The 19068-nt window shown below is 44.6% G+C and overlaps 1 protein-coding gene across 1 annotated transcript in view; it reads left to right on the top strand.

The window, feature by feature from the left end:
- The first annotated feature begins 11992 nt into the window (after window positions 1–11992).
- LOC112110346 (tubulin epsilon and delta complex protein 1-like) overlaps window positions 11993–19068 on the top strand; it is a 180854-nt gene continuing 173778 nt past the window's right edge. The window contains exons 1-2 of the mRNA XM_026655518.1: window positions 11993–12115; window positions 14353–14431. Of these exons, the coding sequence (XP_026511303.1) occupies window positions 11993–12115; window positions 14353–14431 (202 nt within the window). The remainder of the gene's footprint in view (window positions 12116–14352; window positions 14432–19068) is intronic.

The raw sequence follows: 19068 nt of genomic DNA, 5'->3' as shown, positions 1-19068 counted from the left end.
TGGACAGACAGCTGCAGAGACTTGGCTTGCCTCCTATCTGCAGTAACAGGAGGGGCTGCAGGTCAGGATTGAGGGGCACGAGAAGAGTTGACTTGGGAAACTAGAAGCAGGAGCAGAGAATGAGACTCAGGTTGGAACGATGCAGCTAATGGCATAGGGGCCAAGAACATCTGAGGAAACAGCTGTTTGGGGAGAAGATTAAAAAATTGGTAGGAAAAGTCTGTGAAGGTTATGGTGAAATTAATACTGGAGTCATAGTGGGCAGCACATCTGAGAGGCATTTGCTGCAAGGAAGGGCTGGTGGTAATAATCCCTTTTAGTATAGCTGTGGTCAGATCACACCTGGAATTTAGGATCTGCTCCTGCAGTCTGGCAAAGCTCCCATTGACTTCAGAAGTACAGGTTCTAGCTGTCAGATCTGGGCATCACCTCACCATACCTTAACTTATACCTATTACTAACAGGGCAAGTAATGCAAGGAAATTAAGAAAGGGAAAATTGAGACTGATGAGCAGGAGGTACGTTCCAGCAGGGAGATGACTGAGGATGCAGAATAGTCTGCAAATTAAGTGACAGAATTTTCCTTACTAAGAACCTTTTTGACCTGACTGTGCAAAGCACCAAAATAATATTTCTGTAGGGCAAAGGTTACATTTTTACTGGCAGGTAAGACTGAGTTAGAGTTTAAACAGACATTAAACAAACGTGCAGAAGGGGGATGCAACACCAGCCTATTTTCTATGTCATCCTTTTCCTGTTGTCAGCCCTGCCCTCCCCTGGCTTTTTCTGGTCGGACCCAATCTAAATATCGCATTTCCTGGTTCCTTCTGTTAGCTTTTCTAACTACCAACTCCCCCATCCCTTCCTCATGTCTTGCCTTCACCTTTGTGATCCACCTGCTGTTACACAGGATGAGATTAGCTAATCACAGAGTCCATGGAAAAGCTGACAGTAAGGTGGCAGCAGCTGTGGGGCACAGGAAGGATGGCTTAGTGCCTTGGGCACTGGACTAGGCTACAGGAGACCAATTCCCAGCCCGTCATTAGGCAAGTCACTTACTCCATCTGTGCCTCGGTTTCCCCATTTGAAAACAGTAATATTTGAAAGGGATATTTCCCCTCCTTGAGCAGTGTGTGGGTTACTGATGGTGACCTGTTCAGCTAGTACAACAATCAGGGGTGGGGGAGATGGCCTCTGTAAGTGTTGCTGTGGGGTCTGGGGGAGGGATAGCTCAGTGGTTTAAGCATTGGCCTACTGATCCCAGGGTTGTAAGCTCAATCCTTGAGGGGGCCATTTAGGGACATGGGGTAAAAATCTGTCTGGGGATTGGCCCTGAGGGAGATTGGACTAGATGACCTCCTGAGGTCCCTTCCAACCCTGATGTTCTATGACATTACACTCCATATGATTTTATGAAAATATGCTATAAGTGTGAATATAATGTAACTGGAATATGCTTCATGCAAAAGGTCTTTTGTAAGGTATCATTACAAAGCTTATAATCTTCTGAGTGTGTTCATCCTATTTGTATGAATGTATCTTTCTTGTATCTGAAACTAGAAATATGAAATATAATTCTGAAGTCCTATTGTAATGATGCAAAGTTGGGTCATTAATGGTGGTTTGGAATCTTGATGGCTCCCATTAACCAGGACAATTGACTATAGATGGCTCTGTTTACTTGCAAGCCTTCCTGTGAGTCAGGCCGGGAAGAATGAAGGCTTGGGGTCTCACAGGACATGTGACCAGGTCACCTGGTACTGGAATCCATCTTAAACCTGGTGCTTTTCCATTTAGAAGGAGGGGTGGGGACCCAGAGAGACAAAAGATTCCTGCCTTGTGCCAAAGCTATAAAAAGGGGTGGAACAGAACAAAGGGGGCTGCAGTCATGAGAAATTCCCTAGCTACCACCTGAGCTGGAACAAGGACTGTACTAGGAGAAAGGATTGGGCCCAGATTAGAAAGGAGTCTAGTCTTTGAAAGAAGCTTACTGGAACATCTCTGAGGGTGAGATTTCATCTGTATTCAGTTTCCTACTGTATTAGGCTTAGACTTGCATGTTTTATTTTATTTTGCTTGGTAACTTACTTTTTTCTGTCCGTTATTACTTTGAACAACTTAAATAAAATCACTTTTTGCTTATAAATTAACCCAGAGTAAGTAATTAATTACTGGGGGAGCAAACAGCTGTGCATATCTCTCTATCGGTGTTATAGAGAGTGGACAATTTATGAGTTTACCCTGTATAAGCTTTATACAGAGTAAAACAGATTTATTTGGGGTTGGATCCCAATGGGATCCGGGTATCTGGGTACTAGAGACAGGAGCACTTTCGAAGCTGTTTTCAGTTAAGGCTGCAGTTTTGGGGGGACGTGGTTCAGACCCTGGGTCTGTGTTGGAGCAGACTGGCATGTCTGGCTCAACAAGGCAGGGTTCTGCAATTCCAAGCTGCCAGGGAAAACGGTCTCAGAGGTAGTCTCAGCACATCAGGTGGCAGTCCCAAGGGGGTTTCTGTGACCCAACCCGTCACAGGGTCCTTTCCAGGGCTGCCTGTTTTGAGGCAGAGAGAGGGAAGCATGTACAGTGCTTGCCTGCTGTGTACCACAGCTGCCTCTCACCTCCTTGGTTACTAGATCTTACCAAAGCCAGTGCCACTTAACAAACAGATTCTAAGCAGTGTCTACAGCTGCCAGGCTCTGCTGTACCACACCGGGAGGAAAAGGGAGCTGAGAACAGAAACGGTCCTGAACCCCAGTTGCCTAGCAACTTCAGCACTTCCAATTAAGCACCTATGGTGTTTCTACAGTGTGCACATGGCTTCAACATTCTCAAACACATCCTTCCTCCTCCAGGGGCTAGACCTGAATTATTGAATGACCCACTGGTGTCTGCAATCAGCATTTATAAAGCAGTTCTATATCTCTCCCCGAGGCTGCCTTGCCCTACAGTGCTGCAGGAAATGACTGCCAGAGCTGTGTGCTTCCTTCCTTCGTCTTCTTATAGAGCAAATCCATACATTGCTAGGAGTTGTTAAGGCTGATTCCCCACTCTGGCACTTTGAGTGCAGAAGGTGGGGGCCCGCAAGGATTCTAAAAATTAATACTGGCCACTCCAGGCTTGTATTAAACTCCCAAGGTTACAGCTTTACTCTGACCTTGGATGAGTAGATGCTGCCACCACCCAAGTGCAGAACCCCTTTGAGAACCCAGGAAGGCGCCCTTGGGAATTCCTTCCTGTGGGGTACCCTCAAGCCCTTTCGCCCTCCCCCACCCTCCCGGGGGAAGAGCTGAGAAAGAAAAAACAAAGGAAATCAGCTGTTGCCACCATCTAATTAAACAATATGTGCACAAACCTCTTAGGACACAAAAATCCAATCCTGTTCTTAAAAAAGGTAAATGTTATTAAAAACAAAAAGAAAGAAAATACATGTGGGAACTCAGGATAAAAAAAAACACAAGGATTAAGCATCAAGAATAACGTTCTTGAGGTCCAGCTTAAAGGTTACAAGCAAAACAAAAGCATTTGGGGTTAGCACAGAGGAGTCCACAAGCCATAAAGAAATAAATGGAGATAAACCTGATCGCGTCTTCCTAGACATTTCCTGATCTACTTACATATCTGGGGTTTCAAATGAGTAGTTTCTAGGTATGATACAGATGATTTTTCATACCTGGTTCCAATTTTCTTACAGCATAGTTACAGCCCTGTCTGCCTCTCTCTGAGAACAACAACAGACAGACAAAAGGGGAGTCTTGTTTCAATTTAAAAAAATTCTAGCCTTTCCATTGGCTCTTTTGGCTAGGTGCCCATTCACTTCCTTTTACCATGGCTACCACATGGAAACCTATGCATCACAGTGACTTTTAACCCTTTACAGGTAAAGCAAGTAGAGAACAGCTACTAAGAGGGATTTTATAGCTAACTGGCTGGCTGGGTCCATAAAAGGGAGCTACCCCTCCCCTTCATTTATCACAGGAGTAAACAGTGGGATGGAGAGCCCTTCTCTAGTATCCACAGAGCAGTGGCAATGTCTGAAGCACCAAAACCCCTTCTCCGAGGCGGCTCAAGGGCATGACAAGATCACGGGTGTGATGAGGTGTGTGTGGCACCCACCCTTGTTCTCCTGCTGTAATAATATCCCTACTGTTTACATGATATTCCTAATCCAGACAGATTCAGCAAGTGCATCCGGCTTCTGCCAAGGGGAACCCTTTCCATGTGCTATCCAAACTCCTGCAGGGGGTGGATCCTCACATCAGTGATTTTGACTCTGATGGTGATGCGGTGCTTGGCTTTTCACAAAATCCCTCTTTCCAGCCCGCTTGGGTGGTGTGCTGACATAGCTCTGGGAGCAATGTGCTCCAGTGTCAGGCCTCAACTGGCCACAATCTCCAGATCTGTGACTGGGGGCAGCACACAGGGTGAGGTCAGAGAGCCACATTCTGTTTAACAATCACAACAGAGCCCCCGGTAACTGGAAAACTGGAGCAGGAGGACATGATGCATGTTGATTTCATTATGGCTGTGAGAAGCATTTATCGCTGTAATAGTCCGGTGCGCTTTAGGTGCCAAACAACTTCTTCAGAACTGGAGCATGTGCCATGGCCTCCTGCAGCAGCTGATGTGGCTTTCCGGAGAGCAGCCTCAAGACCAAATGTACTTAGAGGAAAGCCTGATTGAGAAAACATATCTTGCATTTTATTCCAACCATAACCAGGCTCTCATATTTCTGATGGGATTGCCCCCTGCTTCTCTGATGGTCTCATCACACAGGTATCAACACTTGGTTTGAGGTCTCCAGTGGCAGACAGTTCCAAAGCTCCCTGACTATTAGAATTTCTACCCTTGTGAAGCACTGGTGGTTGGGCAGGAGCTGAGCCCCTGCCCTGTGTTCTGGTCCAACAGCCCCTGCCCCTGCTCCCTCAGTCACTTCTTTCTGATTGTGTTCAGCTAAGGAGCATCTGACCCCCCAATCAGCGCTGCAACCTCTCAGGCTGGCTCCAGCTCCCTGCTGTCCCTGCAAACTTGGGTTTTGATTTAGAGGGTGATTCTGTGGCTCTTGCTTGGCTTGCACTGCAGTTCCCTGGTGTGCCTCCTCTCAGCGCCAGTTTCCTTTTATCGACGGCTCTGAGATGTCAGTGCCTGCAAGGAGAGGAGGGTTTTCAGCCACTGCAGTTCACATGCATCTGCGATTTTGCTGAGCTGCAGGTTGTTGGCCTGGTCATTGCCCTTGAAGGTCAATATTTCTTTGGCTCTTGGTGCACTGATTGTCTCAGTGCTTTGCTGACAGTTTTCCCTTCCCACTGTCCATGTTCTTAATGTTTACTGGAAGTGTCGAGTTCCCTGTCCCTTTGGCGCCTTCTTGGTGTGTGGAGACCATAGTCTTTTGTGACTGGACCTGTCTAGAAGAAGAGAAACGAGACACTGATGTTCAGAGGTCAAGAGTGGTAGGGGTAGTATAGTGATCTCTCCCTGTCCTGGAGACTTTCCCCCAAGCTCTCTGGAGAAAGCAGAGCTCCTTGGGATTTCCGGAGGCCTCCAACTGAGACCAGTCTGTGTGATGATGCTAGCCTGCAGTACTTCGAAGGCTCTTTCTCAATGTGGTGTCTGACCCAGTGTGTGTGTCTTGCCCTGGTAGGCAGAGGCTTCAACAAAGAAAGGTGCCGAGGTTCAGGATATTGGCCCAGGACCATCCTTCAAATCTTGAATCTCTGTTTATGTATGCATATAGCTCTCTTTGCCGTAGTATCTGAGAACCTCACAATCATTCATGGATTGTATCCTCACAGCACACCTGTGAACGAGGGGAATGTTAGGCCCATTATACAGATGGAGAAGTGAGACACAGTGGTTACAGGACTTGCCCAAGGTTACACAAGAAATCTGTGGCTTAGCCAGGTCTTCTGAGTCCCAATCCAGTGCCTTATGTTCCAGACCACCCTTCCCACTCATGCAGCCCTTGGGTTAAGGACACACTGAGGACAGGAGAGTGGTATGGCCTCCTGATGAGACTTTTGTGACCTGAGAAGAAAAAATGATGAAACAACTAATTTCTATTTAAAAATCAGTTTCCTCGAGTCGGTGAACAGAAATGTTAAAATGGAACCACGATAAACCTGTGGTTACTGCAGGGACTTTAGCCATACTTACAGCCTTATAAAGTCCACTGAATAATACAGATACTTTTCACATCTTGATTGGACAAACAGGTGATAATGAAGGCACCATTCACCAATCTTCATAAAGATTCTGTGACCCGCCACTTATAGAAGTATTAGTAAATGCAGATTCATTATGTTTGGGGGTTTGGCCACACCACTCCCATTGAAATGAATGCCCATCTTCAATCCCTTACTCAGTTTTGAAATTTTCAAAACTATCTCTATAAACAACCCTCCGAGGTCCAGAACATCATTGTGAAGAAAAGCTCCGTGAAGCTCAAAAGCTTGTCTCTCTAGCCAACAGATGTTGTTCCAAGAAAAGATATTGCCTCTTGTTGTATAGTGCCGACATGAAGAATAACAATTAGTGTTGTGACAAGGCATCATGCATACAACGGATATAATTTTTTTTTATTAAAGCTAATGTTAAAATTATATATTACACAGAAAAGTGTCTCTACATATGGGTATAGTGCTAGATTATCAGGGTTGGAAGGGACCTCAGGGGGTCATCTAGTCCAACCCCCGGCTCAAAGCAGGACCAATCCCCAGACAGATTTTTATCCCAATTCCCTAAATGGCCCCCTCAAGGATTGAACTCACAACTCTGGGTTTAGTAGCCCAATGCTCAAACCACTGAGCTATCCCTCCACATACAAAGTTTGTTTTTAAAAGTCATATGATACAAATAGTACATAATCAGCAATAACCCAGATTTAGGTGAATACTTTTAAGAATATATTTAGATATTAGCATCCAAGTATTCGGGTACATCACTCATGAAGAGTTGTACAGAGATTTGGTTGTGGAAAGCAAAATATATCAATGAGTGAAGATTGTCCCTTAGTAACTGAGAATTAGGGTAGGTTGTCCATTTAGAAAATACCATCTATCAGGGAAGTATTTCAGTTACTTTCCCCACTGCACTTCTCATCGGCACTCCAGCTCATCCCTCCTGGTATTGCCAATATCTGGTGATGTGTTCTATGTAGATGTCTTTTGACCATCTGATGGCGTCTGACACCATGAGTTGCCGCATCAGCCAAGCGTTGACCGATTTCTACATGCAAGTCTGTACAAATTCTTCAGCTGTTGAATGTAAACTTCTGCAAGACCTTACAAAGAGCAGATGACAAAGGGAAGATGAGGATGGGAGTGATATGGACAATCGACAGTGATATACTGGCTTTTCAAACTTTAGAACTGCCTGGGCCTGATTCTGCTAGCCCTAAGAAAACATTCTTGATCTTAAATATCACATTAGAATATCGGAGGGACCTTCTGCAAACCAGCTGCATGACTAAAGGGATGAAGGATACGCAAAAGGAAAGAAGACTGGAAACTGGTGTCACTGAAGGGCAGAGCTAAAGTTCTTTCTGCTGACAGAACTCCGCATAGCTCTCCAGCAACAATGCAGGCTAACTCCTGTGTTAACTCCATGGAAGGCTGGTGCAACTCAGTTGTGCACCCAGATGGGAACTGCTCTAGTTTCAGAAGGGAGTTCATAGAAATCATAGAAGATTCAACCCCCTGCTCAAAGCAGGACCAACCCCAACTAAATCCTCCCAGCCAGGGCTTTGTCAAGCTGGGCCTTATAAACCTCTAAGGATGGAGATTCCACCACCTCCCTAGGTAACCCATTCCAGTTATTCTGTCTGAACCAGTTCACTGCCATGCAGCTCACACCTCTGGCTCTCGCAGTGTTGGCACCTCTGACCCATGCTCACCCAGCCAAGGCTCTGTCAGATCCCCTGTCTGACACCCACACTGTGTATCTTTGTGTCATGCTGACTCCAGCACAGCATCAGGGCACTGCTTGGCCATTATTTAGGGATCTCTGACTCCATTCAATGCAGAACTGGTGTTTGGCTGGGCTGCGTCGGGCTGCTCTGGAGCTTGTTTTGCCTGGAACAATCATGACCCCCAGTGGACAGACAGCTCCATTGCAGGCAGAAGTATTCCTGCAAGGCACTGATCTCCAGAAAAACAGAGCCAACAGCCTCAATCAGATTCAACGATATTCAGAACAGAGAAAGACACCCTTGCTAAAGTGTGTCAAGTGCTCAGCCTTATGGAGAAGAGTCCTGTGGCTCTCTCAAGCTCAGTGCCTGCCCTTTGGAACGAGTGTCAATTTATTTTAAAATCTGTCTTTAGAATAAGCAAACATTTGCACTGTGCACATTACAGAAGGAACCACAATGATTACACAGCTCTGTGCTAATCTGAGTGGCTTTCAGCTGCACAATAGCCACACACCTATACTCATCATGACACAAGTGATAACAGACAGGGCCAAGCAAGTTAAGATGAGCTCTCTCTCTCTGCAGGGTGATTCAAACCAGCGCAAACTTGTCTGCACAGTCATCTCTGGTTTGTTTTTAAGTTGCATTGCTGGCTTCCCACCAAGCTTCAGTTTTGGGTGATGTCTGCTAGACAATGAGATCATCATCATGGAGCTGACCTGCAGAACCTACTCCCTTCTTTCTTTCTCAACAGAGATCAACTACCCTCTATGTTCAACTCACTGATGTAGATGGGGGAGGAAACTCAAAAGTGGGAGCAAGTTGCAGTTTAATTCTAGGCTTGGAAGTGTGTGTTCTTCCAGTAGAGCTAGTTTTCTGAAATGTTGCTGTAGTAAAGTATTTAAGTTTTCACTCTTGCTAAGTCCATGCCACCGCAGTTTCTGCTTTGTCCAAAGTATTTTCCCACCCCTGCTCCTCACCGTTCCATTGTGTCTTACTGATTTGGTAAACCCCTTTGATGTAAAATGCCCCCCTCTGCCTGGTCTTCCCATTCTATCTCCCCTTCGGGGATTGTGCCGGCCATATGGACAAGCATTCCCCCCACTCAGTTTTCAGTTGTGCCTCCACTAGGTCAGACTCTGCTCATTTCCGAGTGGCCCATCTAGTTCTTCCTGCTTATTGCACGAGCTCATGGAACTGGGCATCTGTAGAGCAGCCCTGGGTCTCCTGTGAGCAAAGTGTGCCAGTCCCTTCTCCCCTGGGCTTTTGCAGGAAGGGGAATAGGACTCTGAGTCTGTCCCAGGAGCTGCTGCTTTTGGGGACCCCACCTCATAACATTTTCTGGAGCAGCTTCCTGTCTCATCTCAGCACCATGACGTCATCCTGCCTGCACAGAGCCCAGCACTGTGATGTCAGGGTGAGGTCAGCATAGTGCCGGAGTGAAAGCAGGGCAGCTTGATGCTCAGTGTCTCAGCCATTGGGACACAACAGGGAAAGGGAGGGAAAGACAAAATGCAAATATAAAGAAGTGGCAAGAGCAGAGAGAGAGGAGCTCAGACAAGTCCCTGCGAGGAGGTAAGGGGCCTTCTCATGTGACAAGTGACCAGGGTGCTCAGTGAGGTGTTCGTGTGAGCAGGTGGGGGAACAAGCTCATAAATCCCCAGATCAATCTGGCTTGTTCAAAGGGAAACATTTCCAGAGTTCTGCTGTTTTTGGCAGAAGGGGAGTTGGACAGTTACACTCATTATCTCACACATCTCACACATCAGCATTGTGTCTTTATTTGCAAGGTCCAGCCCCCTGTTTTATGTGGCCAAACATAAACTATGTTTTACCCAGGGTATCCACCAGGGTTAGAATGTGGGGGCTAACATAGAGCATGTTTTTTAGGCCCAATCTTGCAAATGTCTGCAGGGGAGTACAGCTGAAATTTTTTGACCAAAAAGCTTTTTAACTGGACATTTTTATTTTTCCTTTTTAAAAATTAAAATTTCTGTGAAGTATGTTGACTTTTTCCAATTTTTTCCCAGTAATATTTTTGTCAACATTTTGAAGGGATTTTTTGATCCTAAACATTATCAATAGAGTAACTGACATTTTTTTACTCAAAAAGAAGCAGGATTTTGACAAACAAAAAATTCCCATAATGGTCCAAAGATATTCTTGATAAAAGTATTTAATACAATTTTGAAAAATGAGATGCGGGTCCCTTTGGAGCCCAACAAAATGGAAACAATTAAAAAAAAAATCTCTGACTTTCTTTTTAAATTTTCCCAACAGCTCTACATGTAAGTAACTTACTTGGTCAAGTAGTTTCAGTGAAATCAATGGAACTACCTTGCCTAAGTAAAGCTATTCACATGCCATTTCAGCCAACTCTACTCCCATGCATAAATGTTTTCAGGATCAGGCACAATAAAAGTAATCCTGTAATAATACAACTTTTGTTTGTGGCTCAAATGTTATTTATAGTGTATCTTTTCCTTGCTTATGTGGGCTAGCTAAGTAGCCATGTTCTAATCCTGGTAGATTCCTATTAGTATTCTAAAACATGTTTTATGTCTGTGTGGCCATTGGATAGATAAGAAGGAGCACTGGAAAGGAAGAATTGTCCAGGGAGTTAGGATGCTAGCCTGAGACTGCGTTATCTTCTATGTGAATGTTTAAATGACTGATTCTGGTTACTTATTGTCCCCTCAGAGCTGATTGAAAATTAGAATTCCTGTCCAACATGCAATTCTGGTATTTCAACATTTGACTATGTCCTAAACTGAGATGAAATGTCAAAATAGCTACATTTTTCACAAGACAGATGAGTGAAACACATCAACATCTTTGGTCATGTCTACACTACAGACTTTACAGTGGCACAGCTGTACCAATGCAGCTGCGCTGCTGTAAGATCTCCTGTGTAGTCGCCCTATGCTGATGGGAGAGAGCTCTCCCGTCAGCACAATTAAACCACTCCCAATGAGCAGCGGTAGCTGTCAGAGGGAGACATGGTGCTGTCCACACTACCATTTCTGTTGGTGAAACATATGTCGCTCGGGGGTGTTTTTTCACATACCTGAACGACATAAGTTATACCAACATACATGCTAGTGTAGGAAGAAGAAACCCTGGACAGACTAGTATGCAGGAGCCCCCTAGGGTGACCAGACAGCAAGTGTGAAAAATTGGGACAGGTAGTGGGGGGTAATAGGAGCCTATATAAGAAAAGATCCAAAAAATCGGGACATCTGTTCACCCTAGAGCCCCCAGCTCTCGAGTCCCTCCTGGTGGGAACCTGCCCAGTCACACAGCAATAAATGTTTAGAGCGTGGTGGGGCCCAGAGACCTTGGGCGGGTGCCCACTCTGGTGATTTTAGTGCCAGTCTCCTGCCATTTTATGCCCTACATCGGGGTCGGCAACCTTTCAGAAGTGGTGTGATGAGTCTTCATTTATTCACTCTAATTTAAGGTTTTGCGTGCCAGTAATACATTTTAACGTTTTTAGGTCTCTTTCTATAAGTCTATAATATATAACTAAACTATTGTTGTATGTAAAGTAAATAAGGTTTTTAAAATGTTTAAGAAGCTTCATTTAAAATTAAATTAAAATGCAGAGCCCCCTGTACCGGTGGCCAGGATCCGGGCAGTGTGAGTGCCATAGGTTGCCTACCTCGCCCTACATAAAGTCCCAGCTGCTGGGGTAACCTGAGCTCAGACTCTGGGTCAGCCCTCTGCACATGTCTAGCTTCCAGGGCGGCAGCAGAGGCCAGCCTGGCAACGAGCGCTGGGCTGGACCCGTTAGAGCCCTGCTGCGGGATTTCCAAGCTGCTTGGCTCTGCCAGGCCCAGGCCAGGCGGCACCAGCGCGCAGCAGCCTGGCCCAGCGCTGGGAGCCAGGCACGCGGCCACGTGCTCCCGGAGAGGGCATTACTGAGGATACAGGCGAGGGCGACGGCTTCCGCGCGGCTTCATTTGTCCGTTGCGCACGCACGCCCACCTTGCACATGCGCTCTGGGAGGCGGGCCGTGTGCACCTGCGTAGTAGCGTGGAGGCGCCGTTTGAGCGGAGGCGCGCGGCGAGTGTTGGAGTTTGAAGCGGGATGTGGCGGGGCCGGGCTGGGGCGCTGCTGGCGGCCATCGGGGCGCTGTGCCGGGCGCTGCCGCCGGGGAACCGGCCCGCCCCGGAGACCTTCCGCCTCGCCAAGTTCGACCGGCCCGAGGCGGTGAGAGCGGGGGAAGCCGGGACCGATCCTCCCTGGCCCCATAATAACAGCACTGTCCCCTCTCTGCCCCATAGCATCACCACTAGCCCATAGCAACGCCCCCGCTGCCCCAAAGCAACATCACTGGCCCCTCCCTGCCACATAGCAACGCCCTCCCGCCCCCACTGCCCCATAGCAACACCACTGCCCCCTGACAGTGCCCCCTCACTGCACCCCAGCAGCACCCCATCTCCTCTCGGTGGCCCCTGCCCCATAGCAATACCCCTCCTCCCTTACTGACCCATAGAATCCCTCTACCTCCTGGGTTTGCCCCTGCTACCCCACAGCATCCCCCCTGCCCCATAACATTAATGCCTACTTCTCCTTTTACCCTTGTAATGTCATCTCTTCTCCCATACCATCACTCCCTGTGGTGGGACCCTAGGCAACTTTCCTGTGCTCTCAGGCTTTCTTCATGCTGGGTATTCCTGCCTTTGGCATAGCTGCCCTGGTGAGACAGGTGCAGCTGATATAAGCACAGTTTGCCACTCAGCCCAGTGTGCAACCAGGTCACACTGCAGTGGTGCAAATTGTGGCTTGTAACAGCTTTGCTTGTAGTAGGGTCTGCACTGGGCAGCTACACCAGTGAGCGGGGTTGGAACAAATCCCCAGTGGCAACAAGGTCTGTGCATCAGTTTTGCCTGCTGTAAAGGAGGAATAATAACACTCAGTGAGCAGTAGGTGTGTGGATGGGACGGTGCTGTATGAATATTCAATGTTACTCGCTAGTTCTCATTAAAATAATGCCTCCATACTGTTCGTATAGCTAATCTGTACAACTCTGTGTATCTGTGCCCTCCAGCACTCCATGGTGTTCTTCACTAGCTTGTCACCACCTGGTAGCGTTGGCACCCCTCTGCTGTGATCCCTGTAATGTCAACTCCTAAGGGTTTGTCTACACATGGAGTTATTCTGGAATAAGTGCTGAATAACTCAATGTGTGGACGCCCTTATTCTGTACAAAGAATCTCCACATACAGAGTTATTCAGGAATAGTTCTGGTGCTCTAAATTCACACCCTACCTTAATTTGAATTACCTTTCAAATCTAGGGAAGCATACCCTTCCCCCCTCCCGTGCCTGACAGTCACATTCCCTCTGAAGCCTTGATTCTGTAGTGTTACCTCTTCACCTCCCACCATGAAGGTACCCCTCATAACCCACCTGAGGCCCTTTAGTCATGGTACGTCAGCCATCCCTGTAATGATTCCAGCTTCCTCCTCCCCCCATGTTGGGAAATAAAAAGCCCAGACAGCCAGATATGCATGATCAACTTCCATTTACATTAGAGGGAAATAATCTTCTAAATCCAAGAGCAAAATAGTCTCCCTTGTCTCCATGCTGCCCTTCCTTTCTTTTCGGTGGGATGATCTCTTTCCATGTCTTCTCTTGCTTAGAATCTTGTTCAGAAGCTCTGAAAAATTCCTGCTCTTGGAGAATTTCCTGGAAACTTCTATTTTCTACTTTTTTTTTTTTTCCAGAATTGAAGCTTGACACTTCCCTCTGGTGTGCAGCACATTCTGCTGGTCACTCAGAGTATACTTCCCTCCCCTTATCCTGAATAATCTTAGGCCCCCTCTGTGCTAGGGCTTTGGAAACTCTATTGGCGGAAAGGCCTTGACCTATCTCTGCATATAGGCTGTTTTGTATTTGTCTAGGCATTTTACAAATGTTGGCTGCAATTCCTTGTAGGAGGGCTTGCCTTAAACTGTCATAGTCTGTAACCGTGCTATCCTAGCTTCTAACTACATTGGTTGAGCTAGTTCTCATAATAATAGCCCACAATGCAATGCCTGGTGTTTACAAATTACCCTAAAGCCCCTGCTCTTGCAGCATTTTAGGACATTTCTTTCAGGCATCCCAGAAGGAACTGGTTCAAGTGTAAGTATAAAGTGTGCTGTATGTGGCTGTGCCTTTTTAGAAGCAGTGCTGTTGTGTGGTTGTGGGAGAGAGGTGCCCAATTGTTCCAGGCAGTCAACAACCCTGTAACACTTTCCTTTGCTGAATGCACAATCTTCATGTTATTGCCATTAATCTGAGGAAGCACAGGGCAATACAAGTACCTGCCTATCCTTTCCCCTCTTTTCTTGCTGAGTGGGCACCTTGTGTTGTTCCAGGCAATGGCCAGTGCTGAGTAATTAAAGACAAATACATGGCAACTCTTCTGAATGCTGATGTTTCCTTTCTGATCTTTCATAGAGTTTGCAGATTTGGAGGCTGCTGTATTCTCTTCTAAAGCAAATCCATGACGGAGGATGGACTGAGCCTGATACCATAGGTAATAAAGTATTTTCTCACCTGGTGCTTGTAAGGTTTGACTCAGTTTCTGGGAGTGACCTGAGTTGGACTTAGAGCTCCCCTTCCTCAGCAGCCCAGCATTGCGGGCTTCAGACGCCATTCTGAACATCTTAGTTTATCCTATTGACCCTAATTCTTGCATCAAAGATGTGAAGATGGATTTGTTCATCAGAGCCTGTTGATTCATACTGAGCTTGTTTTATCCATGTTAATGAGGTTTCAGTCGGGCAAGCTGGATGTTCTCTCATCAGCTGTAGGCTCTTGCTTGTTTGGTGCATTTTACCTAACAGGTTACTGCAGTTGCATTTACACTCTGCATTGGCTTTACAAGTCCCCAGAATACTCAGAGATAATTACAGAAAACAGGTTTACTTCCTCTCTAATCTCTTATTTTCTCCTTCTAAACATGACACTTGACTCCACAGTAAAGTGCCATTAAATCCTACCTTAGGGCTGTGGATTATAATGGATGAACTGTGCCTCAGAGTTATACAGCCTGTGTTGTGGAGCCAAGTCTCGGAGTAAAGAAGGAATCCACTATGTGTATGTACTTTAGAGAGGATGTAAAATACAGCTATAATCAGGAACCATGTCGCAGAGAAAGCCTGCATACAGGTTGGCTTTTTTACCATCTTGTCAAAGGGAAGAGCTTAATCACTGTTGGCTATTTAAATATACATTACTCCAAACACAGTGCTAGTCCCCAGGTCTATGCCTTCCCCAGATATCCCCCAGTGACCTCTTACAGTGTGCCCCTTCACTGGAGCAGGGATGATGTGAATGTGGAATCCTTCCACAGCCTTAGAAGTTTTCTCAGCCCCAAACCAGCCAAAATTGGCTCCTTAAATCTCCATGGGTCAAACTATGCTTGTCAGGCTTCTGAAGATCCAAAGTAGCCTACAGTTGTGGAAACTGAAGCAGAGAGATTAAATGACTTGGCCAAGATCTCTCAGGAAGTCCATGGCTGAGCCAAGAATTGAACACTGGTTCCCCTCGTTCGGTTCCCAGTCATCATTTTTTTTCCTGATGCTTCAGTTGCTATGCACAGACATTACACTGAAGTTCCACCATGTGCACCTATGTGCTAAGGCAATTCAGCTGTGTCTCTTGTACGCTTGATAGGGATAGACATTCAGAAAGCATAGCTGAGCACATAATTTGGCCTCTAATCTATTAATTTACAGGCTGATTGGACTTTTAAAATATTAAATTGGGAAAAAAGAAATGCCATCATGTGGAACAGTGATTGCTTCCGCATTGGTTGTTGGCAGAGTCTGAACTTGAGATCTTCATATGCACATGATGGACCTCTAACCAGAAAGTTGACAGACACTTTGCTAGTGAATTGCACAGTTTTTGCTAGACAATAGTATAATTTTGGAAATTAGGATTCCTGGAGTGTCTTTCTGGTTTGATTTCAAGCAGTCTGGTTTAGTGGTTAAAGCAGTGGTACAGGCAGGATAGCTAAGCATACAGATTTAACACATTTATCGAATGGCTAAGTGAATGAAAGTTGGGTCTGCCGTATTCAAGACCAGTGTTCTATTATGTAGCCTCCATTTTTTGCAGTATCTCAGTGCCTCCTAATCTTTAATGTATTTTATTTTTACAACATTCCATGTTACAGATGGCAATCTGGGACTTAGAAAGACTAAGTGACTTGCCCAATGTTATACAGGAAGTTTGTAGCAGAATTGAACTCGGGTCTCTGAGACCTAGACTAGTACCCTAACAACTGGGCCATCCTTCCCTTCTTTGTGTAACTTCTCAGTTACCTTATCTGTAAAATTGAGGGAAAATAATAATTCCCTGGCCCTAGAGCAGGAGTATCAGGCCTTGGTCAGTATAAGTTATGAAGAGCACACAAATATTAAAAGCAGTCAGTGGAGGAGGAGACTTGATTTCATGGTCTCCTGGCTCCCAGGCCAGTGCACCTTTTAGACTAAAAGTATTTTCTGGGAGATCACTCTCTCAGAGTTTTGACCTGGAGTCTGTGCACATTGCCAGAGATCTCAGCAATCCTCATCACTTGTAGGACCAAAACAAACTCTAGTTATTTTCTGTTGTTAGGTTTTGGATCTGGTTATTGTTCCAGACACTAGCTCTTGCAGGGTATCCCAAGGATACAAGTATCCTGTGGCTTCTGCCCATGTTTTTTTATTCAGTATGTGTTCCAAAAAAGCGATAGACTTTCCAAATTTTAAAAATGGGTCACTTTGGAGAGAGATTGGCTTGGGAATCCTTTTGCATTGGCCTCGTTAGCGCTACAAAAGTAATTTTCCCTCTCTTGATATTCACCCCTTCTTGTCAACTGTTGAGAATAGGCCACTTCCACCTTAATTGAATTGGCCTCGTTAGCACTGACCCCCCACACTTGGTAAGGCAACTCCCATCTTTTCATGTGCTGTAATATTTATACTGTTTGTATTTTTCACTCCATGCGTCTGATGAAGTGGGTTTTAGCCCACAAAAGCTTATGCCCAAATAAATTTGTTAGTCTCTAAGGTGCCACAAGGACTCCTCATTGTTTTTGCTGATACAGACTAACATGGCTACCACTCTGAAACCTTTTGATTAAATGACCCTCAAATTTATACTATAAACTATACCCCAATTCGTGAGCTAGCATATGGGTTTTCAAGTCACTTTCACTATGTATGTTCATTTTAGGGAGGACTCAAACTCCTGCTTTAAACAATCATAATTATGGAGTGACTAATGGTCACTTTGTACTTCATATAGAAAAAGATTGTGTCATATTTTTAATGAGTGATGGTGCATAACTTCAGATTTGGGAAATCATCTAGAAAGTATTAGGTACTACAGACAGTGTTTTTAAAATGAATGAACTTGTGCAAAAACCCCCCAAACTAAAACCAAATCACACACCAACAAATCCCCCCAGTGTTCAGTGGATGGAAAATCTTGGAAGTCATCCTGTTTTAGAAGAGAATATTTTCCCTCTTTCTCTATATAATTATTTCTTATCCTAAACTTCTGGGGGGAAAAGTTCACACACACCAAAAATTCAGAATCATAGTTCCTTCATCAAGAAAGTTAGAGAATGAGTCAAAGTCAGCCTTGTACTGGAACTCTGGCATTAACTTTAATGAAGAAGTCACGGCCAGTACCTTCATACTGCTCTTTCCATTAGCTTTCAGTCTGCATGAACGCTCTTAAAATGCTAGTGGGATCTGCCTTTTGACATGTCAGTTATCTTTTGGTGTAGCAGTTTTGATACTGCCATAAAGAGTTCTGTAGCTATTGTATCTCTTTCATTCTTACCTATCAAACCAGAACTGTTTTTCTGCAGCAATAATTTTCCTTAATAACTCTGATTTGTGGCATCTCTACAGGTGGTTTTTGCCTGAGAGCATGAAGTAATGCATCCATTTTCATTCCTTGTCTTGACTCACATTTCTTTCTTCCTAGTATGCATAAACTCAGAATAATGTGTAGTTCTCTGTTGAATACAAAGCTGTAATTCATTGGAAGGGTTCTGCAGGCGTCTTAAATCAGAAGGGCACAACATGAGTACTGTATCACAGCTTGGCCCATATTCACTAAACTTTCTTTTTCAAATGAAATGTACATGCTGAGAGGGGTTTATTATAAAGATCAACAGAACCATTCTGTGTAAATTCCCTTACCTTAATGAAGTACCTCAGTAAAGCATTGGCCAAAAAACAGGCACTGTACTGCAGTAATTAGCGTTATCTGCTATATAAGGAGCATTTTTCTCTCTATTCTGCACTGAGTATCATGCTCTTCTTTTGGCAGAGTGCATCTATCTATCTTAGGTATTTATCTGGCCATCACTGCCATGGTATATGAACATCTCACACTATTTTAAACAGGGTGATTGATTTAAATCACTAGTCAGGAAGACTCTATTTAATCATGGATTTCTACATAAAAGTGCATTCTTGTTGGTTGTTATAACCTTAATACATATTATTCACAACTCAGAGATAGATGTAGGTTTCATTTTTAGAAGGTACACACTATACATTTTTAAAGTGATTTATTTTGAAAACTTTTCAGATCAGCTTTACAGCTATATCAGAAAATGAATGATTGTTTGGTTATTTCATTTACCAAAGGTAATTGAAGCAGATATTTATGAAGTCATTGGGAGGTGAATTATCTCCAATTCAACAGGTTAATCATTAACATTTGGAAGATTTTCTTGCCATGCTGTATTAGGAGGAGAACATCACCAGACAGACATTTAAATTGTTTTATTTAACTAAAAGAACAACATTATGTCTTCTGGAAGTTTTTCTTCAACAGGAAACATATAATATTTTAACAAAACAAGCATATGAATTTTTGAATTTAGTTAAACATTCAAGTTTTTTAAAATCAGGTTTGTTTTTGTTAAAATTGTTTTTAACTAAAATAGTTAAATGAAATATTAAAAAATAAATAAATAGACTGTCAGCTAGGTTAACATGAGAAACTTAAAATATTGGCTTCTGCAGCTAACTCAGTCGTCTTCACCTTCATTTTCCTGTTTGTTCATAATCTGGAAAAGAAAAACAAGCTTTCCTGCTTTTTCAGGTCCGAAACGATTTCTCAATTTGGAAAGGAGAGTTTGTTGCATAAACAAACTGG

Source organism: Terrapene carolina, unplaced genomic scaffold (assembly GCF_002925995.2).
Source record: "Terrapene carolina triunguis isolate 2854851 unplaced genomic scaffold, T_m_triunguis-2.0 Scaffold210, whole genome shotgun sequence".
NCBI lineage: Eukaryota > Metazoa > Chordata > Testudines > Emydidae > Terrapene > Terrapene triunguis.
Note: the sequence above shows the minus strand (reverse complement) of the source record. Positions and strands in the feature narration are given on the sequence as shown.